The 11,718-nt window shown below is 40.0% G+C and overlaps 1 protein-coding gene across 1 annotated transcript; it reads right to left on the reverse strand.

The window, feature by feature from the left end:
- LOC105171799 (probable disease resistance protein At1g58602) lies at positions 59 to 5,960 on the reverse strand. Its single transcript, XM_011093028.2, has 3 exons — positions 4,906 to 5,960; positions 3,160 to 3,330; positions 59 to 1,932 (listed from the first exon to the last, which is right to left on the reverse strand). Exons 1-3 carry the CDS (start codon positions 5,933 to 5,935, stop codon positions 119 to 121), a joined length of 3,015 nt encoding a protein of 1,004 aa, XP_011091330.1. The 5' UTR covers positions 5,936 to 5,960; the 3' UTR covers positions 59 to 118.

Consider the following 11,718-nt stretch of genomic DNA (forward strand, 5'->3'; position numbering starts at 1 on the left):
AAGAAAGTGTCAGAAGAAACTGCAATAGGTAGTGGAAGATATTCTGGACAAGAAGGATAAGAATGGAAGTAGTATTTGAATTGCCTACGTGATGCAGAAATTTTCTTTATAAGGAGAATTAGGTTAGGGTACCTGATAGCTGCTTCTCCAATTCTTTCATGCTGGAGCTGCTCATCTCAGTGAGTGTGATTGATGGAATGTGTTTAACTTTGTAAATATCTTCTCCCTCTTCCTCCTGCACCTTTTGAATCCTGCGTTTGAAGGCAGCAGGCATGTTAGCAATCACCAATTCCTTCAGAGTGGCAATATGTTTAATTCCTTCAGGAACCATCCTCAAGGTAATACATTCATCAATCTTTAGATAATAAAGATTGGGCATTGCTCCTTTCTCTATTCTCCAGTGCTCTAAGCTAACCAGCCCCTGGAGCTCTAAAGTTCTTAGTTGTGGGAAACCTTGCGGGGAACAAGAAATCTCATTCCCCTCAAAGACATTTTTACGTAGTATCAACGAATGTAAATTAGGAAGCTTCTCCAAAGTAGCCATAGGATCTTCCTTGAGTCTGCTGCTTCTCAGAGTTAATTTGGTGAGACTTTGTGAAAAATGGGAATGTTCTGGTAGTCTGTTTATGAGGCCAACCAAATCCAGTTTATGAAGATGGGTAAAACCTACTAGTTGCCTCAGAACAGTGAACTCTCTTTCTGACTGAAAATCATAGCGGATACGGAAAGAGGAGTCTCTGACATGGTTGTGCTCCATCTTGAGGCAGTTAATGATTTCTGCTAAATTCTCCATTTCCATAGTTAAAATAGCTGCCAGTTTCTGAAGCTTAACTAGTTTAGGGATATCTCTATAATCTGAGACTCTTGTATCAAAATTTTTTAAAATTTCCAGCTTGCTCAAGCTACCTAACTGCAATTTACTGGAGCTCCTGTGAGAGGGGGGGAGATACAAATGCTTCAAATGATTCAGCTTCCACAGGACATTGGGAATGGTCACACATACTAGAAAAGGTGCCCGCAGATCAAGTGTCTGCAAGTATTTCAGATTGCCGATTGATGATGGCAATTTATTAAATTGTGAACCTCTTAAGCTCAGGTATCTGAGGTGAATCAAATTTCCTATAGCTTTAGATAGCTTTCCTCCAAAGCAAAACCTTTCAAGGTCTAACACTCTTAGCAGATTGAAGTCATTGCAAGCCATGTCCAATGTTAGCTGAAGATTTCTTCTGTCGGTGAGCCTGGAAAAGAACATGGCTGATCTTATATGCTCAAGATTCTCCTTTCTAGGAGGAAAATAACTGTCAAAATCATAATCAACGGCAACCGAGAGTCTTCGTGTGACACTTGCCTTAGTTGATGAAGATGGGGAACCTATTAATTCAGGTTCGAACCGCAAAGGAACTTTTTTCAAAAAATTTTCCTCCTTTCCTTTTAAAAGGCATAATTCTCTTGTAAGGTCATGAAGTCGACAAGACTTGAAGCGGCCAGTGACTTCATCCACTCGCACTTGGACCATGCTCCTCTGCACCAGTTCACCTAAATAACGTTCTGCTATGTCCATGATTGATTCTTCTTCCTCAGCTTGGTAAAATTCTGCTGATATGAAGCCTTCAGCAGCCCATAACTGATACAACTTCCGAGTGGGGATTTTAAAATCCTCCGGAAAGTTGCCTAAGTGCAAAAAACATGGCTTGAGCTGGTAGGGTAGGTCATGATAACTTAAAGCTAACACCTCATGAACTCTTCCACTTTCTCGAGTGCTTCTTGCTCGTCTTAAATATGAATTGAAATTTTTATGCACAGTTTGCCACTCACTTATTGTAGACTTTGTCATCAGAAGTCCCCCAAGCACAATGATAGCTAATGGCAATCCTCCACACTGTCCAACCATCTTTTTTCCTAGTCTCTCCATGTCCATTTGGTTTTTATGGTCTGCAGGATTAAGTTAATAAGCAAAATCAGCAGTAGAATGAGTAAAATTAGCAAATTAGCATATCTCTATACTACTGTTACTATTATACTTTGGTGTATGACATCATTATATAAATGTTGATCTGCTATGTGGTTAATTTCCTTTTGTATAGAGGAAATGAAGAACCATATTTTTAATTGCCAAGTGCAACTTGTGAAGGACCACAGGATAGCATGCCATATGAAGAGACTAAATAACAGAACACTGCTTTCTGGTTTTTTTGGTTAAGTTGGGTCCTTTCATGGGAAGCCCTTGGACTTTTTCTTTGCTCCTGGATCAGAATTGAAAGATATTGGTATCCGTACGTGGTACTTATTCATCTCCCACTTTTTTTGTATTAGGCTGGTGGAGCTTCCCTTTGCTCATGGATGTTAATTGCTGTAGTTGTCTTTCATATGATTACTGAATCACTTTGTAAGATTTTAGTTCAAACTTATCCAGTAATTCCTTGACCTGGGTCTTCTACACATTGAATAAATCCTCACGAGAAGCTAAATGAATTTACAAAGAGATATTTTGACTAAGGAGTCCTAGTATATGTATTTGCACTGAAGACAGAGTTGTGTTTGCACTCAATCCTATTTTATGTATTTTATTTGACTAAGTGATCCTAGTATATGTATTTGTATCCTGGCTCTTCTTCTCTGTTGCATACAGAGTTGTGTTTGCACTGAATCCTAGTATATATATTCATTTGACTAGGATGATGGATGTGACAACAAAATCAACACAGATAGTACAAATAAGGTACAAGTATATGGGACTAACAATTATTTTAGCAGTTAAACTCAAGAATCCAAGGAATAGATTTAAAAAATATAAATATGTACAGATATAAAGATGCTTCATATACTATGGAAGATAAGAAAGAAAAATCAGAATGCTACTCTTTTAAGGTTGATTCTATACCAAAAAAGGGATTTTTTCTCTTGCATGGAAAAGGAAGGGGTTGTGAAATTCTCGTTTGCAATAAAAAACAAAGAAGAAATATAATTTTAAAACTTTTAAATTAACTCCTCAAATGCTACAAAACTTTAGCGAGTGCTGTCCAAATTTAAGGTGCAGTATTTTAAAGGAGATTGTGCAGAAGCTGATTGGTGTACACCTGTTGCACGATTGTGTTTACTTATACAGAAAATTGATAACTTTTAAAGGTCTACATTAGACAACTGGTAGAAGTCTCTTACCTTGTACACAATCTTCAGGACTGGAGTTGTGAAGCTGTCCTGTGACTTCTTCCTCCTCCTCATCAGTTAGGCATGAGTGGAAGCTTGCTGTGCTTGATGCTGCATCGTCATCCTCAGAGCCAGAGCTGTACTCATGTTCACCTCCATCGCCGCCATCAGCTTGCCTTTTATCTAAAGAATATTGCATGATAGTTAAAATGATGTATTTGTGTAGTTAAATGGACTTGCAAGGTCGAAGAAGATGGTGTTAGGAATTAACAGAAATAATTAGTATGATATCCTCATGCTTTTTTATCTGATTAATATAAAGCCAAAAATCAGAGATCCAATGTAGGTCTACATATGAACCTGGAAGGGATGGGATGGACTAGTTCTTTTTTCCATGCTGTTGTATCTGGCAAGGGTAAGGATTGCTACTATATCTTATCAATTTTTGAGAATTGTTTGTTGTGATATTCCAGCTTATGTTTATAATGACAAAATAGTTAGTAGAAACGGTCGCAGAAGCACCTGAAAGTTTTGTATTAGTTCAGTTGACCAATTTGCATCCACTCATTAAGGGCATCTGCTGATTTCTACCAGAATTTGACCCCTTTGGATGCCTTAGCCTGAGCAGGGAAGCAATGAAAGAAATATTATTTCCTTTTTGTCTCTTGCCCAGGAAACATATTAGCTCTTGTGTCATGTAAGCTAGCAGAGGCAAAAACACCTGATAATCCTAGTTATTCACCAAGCCAAGAAGTATATAGCTGCTCCCGAGTTATAGAGGCTTTAATTCCATTTGAGAAATACAAGCACTGACGAATGGCCTTGAAGTCTATAGGTCCTTATGGAAATACAAGTACAAGATGCAACTGATCCATGTTCGTAAGTTCAAGTTGAATGGTTGATAGAAATGTTGAAGATATTAACTAGTTAAACATTCTGTACCAGAAAAGAATGATTTAAGAGTCCAAATGCAGCGCCTACCAATGTGAACAGATGCCACACTAGTAATAAGTCATCTTAAGCTATCAGAGTCTTATCATGGTTATTGCAGGGGGTCATGGAGTCTGCGCTACCCACATGAATGCTCAGATTACATAATGCCCCTGTATCTGGGCCTAGTTTAAAATTTGTGGAAGGAGGATCAAGACCACTTTGGAAGCTCTGAAAAAAAAAAAAGGTCTTATCTTGTCATGGAATATGATGGTTGAACAGGAAAATTTTACAGCTAGGCGGATAGCAGTTAAGATGATGTCTTCTGATATTCAGTTGCCAACCAAGGGGAGGACGTGAGTTCAGGCTTTAAGCAATGCGCATAACATTGATTGTACAGGTGGTCTGTTAAAGAGCCATCAAGTCAGCATCTGGTTCAGATAGATATAGCTGTGACTGAATGAAGCAAATGGGTGCAGATGTTAGAAAGGCCTTGGCAAGGAGGGTAAAGAGGGCCAGGTTGATGATGTACAGGTGATTAAAGGATACAATATGCAGGGTGCCATGACAGTCATTATGAATTATAGAGAAGGGTTCACATATTTAAGTACCAGTCACAGGATTAATTCCAAATCAGCTTGAGAAAGTTATGCTATCAACCAAAGAATTCAATCAGTTAGCTATCAATAAACCTAAAATGAGAAAGTTTCTTGAAACCAGTATGCTTGAGCCATCATATTAATGGATTCTTAGAGATGGTTTAATTCAGAAAGTAGAAAATAACTAGAAGACAATTGTGGATTGCTGCACATTCTGAAGAAGAAATACCTCTAATATTTAATCCACGGTAGATTTTCTTCTTAAGTAGTTCCCAACTTTCTGTTTCATTCAAATGTCGCTGTTGATAGAGATGACAAGGTGTATCCCTATCTATATAACGAGCAATTTCTCTGTTGCGTGTTGTGAGAATTATTTTGCTATTTACTTGTCTGGGAGGGAAGGCAGGTCTGAGTATAACCCAAACATCCTTTCCCCAAACATCATCCAGCACAATCAGGCATCTTTTCTTCTTCTGGACTTCAAAAAGCTCCTCAACTAGCTCTTCAACTTTCATTCTGTTGATTTCCTTTTTCTTTTCTGGTTCAAGCTTGTTAAGGATCCTCTGCAAAACATCCTCTTGCTGCCATTGTTGAGATACACAGACCCAAGCGAAAGCATCAAAATGACTCCGGATATCTTTATGATGGTAAATCTTTTTAGCTATTGTTGTTTTTCCTATGCCACCCATCCCAGTGATGGAGACAACTTGACAACTTTTGTCACCATCTTCCTGCACTAACCTTGCCACCAGATCTTTGACATCTTCATCCAAACCAACAAAATCCTCCTCGACATAATGTGAATAAGATCTTCTTTGCTCTAGGTGTCTTTGGGAAACTGGGTTTGTAAGTCCTCTTTGGCGTGGTTTTATATTAGAGATGCGTAAATCTGATTGCAGCGCAGAAATCTTAGATTCAATAACCTGGAATTTTGGCTCCAGATTGTGGAGGCTTGAAACTTCCTTGAACATGTGAGTATACTTTTTCAAAATGCTTCCTTCCTTTCTTGAACAGACTGCTACAAGTAGAAGATCTTCAATATCATAGGCAACTTCCCTGGTTTCTGCAATCCAGTTGCTAATCCCTTCATCTGCTTCTTGTCTGGCATCTGCAATTTCTAAGATGGATAGCAGTTGTCTTAGCTTCATCTGGATTAATTCGATTCGGCCTCGTAATTCACGTAAGTGTTTGGCTTCATATATCAGCAGTTCAGTTAGACTTTGTACTACTAAAGAAACTGCAAATTCAGCCATTGACATTATAGCAGTTTCTGCTATAATTTGATAGGTATGATAAAGCACAATTGGGATGTGATTTTTTGCTATGAATACCAAAAAAGATGACTATACTATTGACTTTGAGTAGATTGATGCAACACACTATAGCGTGTGACAGCATATTTCTATGTTGAATGATTCAAAGAAAATATTCTACTCTAGTAGATATTAATTTAATAGGACACATATTTTCCTGGAATAGAAAGGTCCGGAACCGAACAACTGATATATTTATTCAAGGCTATGCAAGTGAGGAAAAGGATTAGCCTTAGCCTAAACAGTATATGGGGGCGTACACATTTTTGTTTATCTCAAAGTCGGGAGGTAGCCTTAACTGATGAATCAATGATAAGGTCTTGTGGTAGAAGACTCTGTCCTGTATTTGTACTGTCTATCTTTGTACTAGATTACTGTTATTATGCATAGTTATTTCTCCTGAAACTTAGTGGTTTCCATATTCAGCTGTCCACATTTCTTCTTTTGTAACGTTTGCAGTGGAAATTTGCAGAAAAATAGAAACTTAGAAACAGAAGGGTGGGGAGTGAAGAAGATGATAGGAGAGAAAATTCAGAGTTTTCATTAAAAAGATATCCCTTTCCTTACAATCTCATTTCCTTTTAAAAGCAAGATACAATCCAGACAAAAATGTAAGGATCAAAAGCCTGTAAATGCATTAAAACTTCTGCAAGCTAGCTGTGTAATCCGTCCTTCTTCAGACCATGATTGGCTCTTGTTCTCGCGTGTCTGAATCCTTCAAAATGGGACGACAGCAGCTGTGGCAACGGTCCACTACTTCCCAGCCGTACACGTGTCGCCTGCTTGGCCAAATCCGGAAGGAGGATTCTCCTTCAAATCCCCAATTCTTCCCCTTGTCGAAGTATGCCCTAATTGCTTCAAAACGACGTCGCTTTGAACTCCTGACTTAAAATTCTTCCCAATTTCCTTCGCGCCCTCGATCCTGCGGTCCTCATTAATCGCCTTCATCGGACGATCATCTTTTAAAGTCGCGTTTTCGGGCTGAAACACGACATTCCTTCCTCCTTTTTTTGCTCCTTGTCCCCAAGGATCAAAACCAGGAAATTTGGCAGCAACGACATAATAATCTTCCCATGTTGCCTGCTCCGGATTGGAATGAGCCCATTGAATCAGTACCTGTGGGACTCCTACATTATTCCTGGGGATTAACCTTCGACCGAGGATAGCAATGGGATAGATTTTGAATACTTCATCCTCTAACTCGGGTAAATTTACAGAAGGGAAATACTTGGACCCTATCTTCTTTTTCAGTAAGGAAACATGGAAGACCGGATGAATTTTAGACCCTTCTGGTAGTTCAAGCTTATAAGCAACCTGGCCAACCTTCTCGAGCACCTTGTAGGGGCCAAAATATTTGGCAGAAAGCTTCAGCTGCTTCCTCAAGGACACAGATGTCTGTTTGTAAGGCTGAAGCTTCAAGAATACTTCATCACCCACCTGAAACTCCCTCTCCGTTCTTTTCTTGTCAGCATAATGCTTCATCCTCTGTTGTGCCTGCTGCAGATTCTCCTTCAGCAACTGCAGAACCTTAGTTCTTTCCTGCATCAGCTCAGCTACATCTGAGTGATGTCCTTGCAAGTAAGGTCCTATGGGGAGCTGTTGGGGTGGGTAGCCATAGAGAGCTTGAAAAGGAGTGGCCTTGAGTCCTGAATGATAATTAGTGTTGAACCACAATTCTGCTAGAGTAAGCCATTGTGCCCATTTCTTTGGCTTTTGCATACACATACACCTGAGGTAGTTCTCAAGACATTGGTTGACTCTTTCTGTTTGGCCGTCAGTTTGGGGATGATATGAGGATGACATATCTAGGGAAACTCCTGAGAGTGTGAACAATTCCTTCCAGAACCTGCTGGTGAAAACTTTATCCCTGTCTGAAATGATACTAACAGGTAGACCATGCAATTTATAGATACTGTCAAAGAACACCTTAGCAATTACAGTAGCCGTGTAAGGATGTTTGAGGGCTATGAAATGTGAATACTTTGTCAATCTGTCCACCACAACTAAGATGGAATCCTTACCCTCTGAACTTGGCAATCCTTCAATGAAATCCATAGATACACATGACCAAGCTTGGTCAGGTAATGGCAGAGGTTGCAGCAATCCGGGATATGGATTGTTCTCATGCTTGGCTCTTTGACAGGTCTCACAACCTTTAACCCACTCCTGAACATCAGTTTTCATAGTAGGCCAATAGAATAAGGACTTGATCCGTTGATAAGTACCATGTATGCCAGAATGACCTCCAAGTGCAGAGTCATGTAATGTTTTGAGAACTTTCTCTCTGATTCCTCCATGGCTGCCCACACAAACCCTGCCTCCTCTTTTAAGTACTCCCAAGTCATAACTGTAGTCAGGAAAAGAAGTTGCATCAACAACCTTAGACTGTATTATGGTTTTGAAAAGGGTATTCCCTTCATAGCTAGATTGGATCTCTTGTATCCACAGTGGAATTTGTGTGGATATGGCTTGTAACTGAGCCTCTTCTCCTTGGTGTAACCTTCTGGAAAGGGCATCTGCAGCCCTATTTTCATTCCCCTTTTTATATTGGACCTCGTAGCTAAGCCCCATCAACTTGGTCACCCATTTTTGTTGTAGCATGGAGTCCACCCTTTGATCAAGAATGTGCTTGAGGCTTTTCTGATCAGTCCTTATGATGAAATGACTTCCCAATAAATAATGTCTCCATTTAGTGACAGCCAGTAAGAGAGCCAAAAACTCCTTCTCATAAGTAGACAATCCCAAGTTTTTTGCAGCTAAAGCCTTACTGAGGTAGGAGATAGGCCTTCCACCTTGCATTAGAACAGCTCCAATTCCCTTTCCACTTGCATCAGTTTCAACAATAAACGGCTGAGAGAAATCAGGCATGGCTAGTACAGGTGCTGAAATCATCAGCTCCTTAAGATGATTAAAGGCATCTTCAGCTTCAGCATTCCATTCAAAGGCATCCTTCTTAAGCAATGAGGTAAGTGGCTTGCTTATGGCCCCATATCCTTGTATAAATCTCCTGTAGTAACCAGTGAGACCTAGAAAGCCCCTTAATTCCTTGACACTGGCAGGTATAGGCCACTTAACCATGCATTCAATCTTAAGTGGATCAGTGGATACCCCCTGGTGAGATATAATATGTCCCAAGTAATCTATTTCCTTTTGAGCAAAGGAACACTTGCTTTTCTTGGCATACAGTTGATGTTCCTTGAGGAGATGCAATACTTTTTTGAGGTGTACCAAGTGTTGACCCCAATCCTTACTATAGATGAGAATGTCATCAAAAAATACCAATACAAATTTTCTCAAGTAAGGTTCAAAAACAGTGTTCATAAGTGATTGAAATGTGGAGGGGGCATTACACAACCCAAAAGGCATAACAAGGAACTCATAGTGCCCACTATGAGTAATAAAACTTGTTTTTGGAATGTCCTCTTCTCTCATTCTTATCTGAAAATAATTTTTGAGAAGAATTTAGCTCCATGTAATTCATCTAACAGCTCATCAATGACTGGAATAGGGAAATTATGTTTCACTGTGAGTTTGTTTAGGTACCTGTAGTCAACACACATCCTCCACCCACCATCTTTCTTTTTCACTAATAACACTGGTGAAGCAAATGAGCTTTGGCTAGGTCTTATGATTCCACTGTTCAGCATCTCTTTGACAATCCTCTCTATTTCTGTCTTTTGGCCATAGGCATACCTGTAGGGGTGTTGCCTTTTTGGAATTGCTTCAGGAAGTAGTTCTATCCGATGTTCAATCCTCCTCTCAGGTGGCAGTGAATGTGGTTCCTTGAATACTTCTTCATATAGTTGTAACACTGCTTGTACTTGTGAACCCCCTTTTTCTTCCATTTGAGGTTTGTGGCTCAGCAGTAATTCTCCTGGAACCTCAATGCTCCTTCCTTTCATCAGTTGGGCTAAGGAATATGTGGATACTGTCCCTCTTTTTGCCCTGCAAGGTAATGATCTAAGTGTCACCTTGTTAGTACCTCGAGTGAGAGTCAGTCTTCCCTGATGAAAATCAAGTTCAATGGGGTTATACATCCCAAGCCAGTCACAGCCCAATATTAAATCATAGCCCCCAAGCTTGAGCAATTTAACTGAGTGTGTAAATTTGTGCCCCTGTACCTCCCAATTAAACTTGGGACAAGTCAAATGGCTACTGATTTTACTCCCATCTGCTACCCTCACCATCATTGGAAGTGTCTCCTCAAGCTTGCACCCCAAAATCCCAGCTACTTTTTCATCAATAAAACAGTGTGTGCTGCCACTATCTATGAGGATAAGTATTTCCTTATCCCCTACTATCCCTTCCAACCTCAAGGTCCTGTAGTAGAACCTCCCTTTCATAGCATGAAGTGAGACAGTCACATCCTCTTCCTTTTCAGCTTCAGATTCAGAAATTTGCTTACCCTGCTCATTCTCTTCACACTCCTTGGCTCCCTCATCCTCTAGCAACATATAGACTTGCCTGTATTTGCATCTATGCCCCGGGGTGTAGGGTTCATCACATCTGTAACAAAGGTTTTTCTCTCTTTTGGCTCTCACTTCAGCCTCAGTTAGGTATCTGGTGGGCTGGTGAAATGGTCTTGGTGAAGGATTTTTGTTAGGTGGTTTAAAGGGTGGTTTTGGAGGTAGGTTTTTAGTGGGGTGTTGGGCCTTTTTTAATATGGCATTGACCATTTGTTCCTGGTTCCTGGCGAGGTTGATAGCTTGGTACAGAGAGGTTGGTTCACAGTTGTTGACATACAGCTTCACTTCATCCTTGAGGCCACTTATGAACTTCATCATAAAGAAGTTCTCATCCAGGTTTCTGTTGAAAATAACCATTTGATCTTTCAATTCCTCAAACCTTTCAAGATAAGAATCCACAGTAGTTTCATGGTGCAATTTGTGGAACTCAGTGTTAACAGCAGCATTGTTGAGGGCTTCAAATCTTCCCAATACATTGACCACGAAATCCTCCCAAGATCTGAACTCCTTCTTTTCCACATACCCTTGGTACCATAGTTCAGCCTTACCTTGCAAGTAGATGGAGGCCATGGATACTCTTTGGTCCTCAGGTATTGGTATCAACTGGAAATACCTCAAGCACCTCCTCACCCATCCTCTTGCATTTTCCCCATTGAACTGTGGAAATTCTAGCCTGTTCAAGATGTTGTATGTCCCAGAACTTTGGTTCCCACTGGTTTCATGTCTGGTGCTGCTTTCCCCTTCCTGTTTGAGAGCATTATATGGTGTGGCTCTGAAGTTGGATCCCTTGTCCACAGTAGCTGTTAATCCTTCTCCCAATATCGACTTGTTTCTGTTATATTGCTGCATTTGATCGGCCATGCTTTGCAGCTGCTGCTGTAAACTGGTCATGTTATGCTCCATATTGAGCATTGAAGCTTGGAGACCCTCTTGTACTTCTAACATTTGATCCATTCTTCCATGAAGTTCATCTACACTAGCCTCTCTCTTTGCCCTTTCATCTAAAAACATGACATCCGCTTTCTTTTGAGCTTCTTGCAATTCTTTTAGACGTGTCCCATCAGCCATTTTCTTATAGTATTGTAGTTTTTAAGGTCCAAGGAAGGTCTGGCTCTGAGGCCAAATGTAACGTTTGCAGTGGAAATTTGCAGAAAAATAGAAACTTAGAAACAGAAGGGTGGGGAGTGAAGAAGATGATAGGAGAGAAAATTCAGAGTTTTCATTAAAAAGATATCCCTTTCCTTACAATCTCATTTCCTTTTA

Source organism: Sesamum indicum, linkage group LG10 (assembly GCF_000512975.1).
Source record: "Sesamum indicum cultivar Zhongzhi No. 13 linkage group LG10, S_indicum_v1.0, whole genome shotgun sequence".
Taxonomy (NCBI): domain Eukaryota; kingdom Viridiplantae; phylum Streptophyta; class Magnoliopsida; order Lamiales; family Pedaliaceae; genus Sesamum; species Sesamum indicum.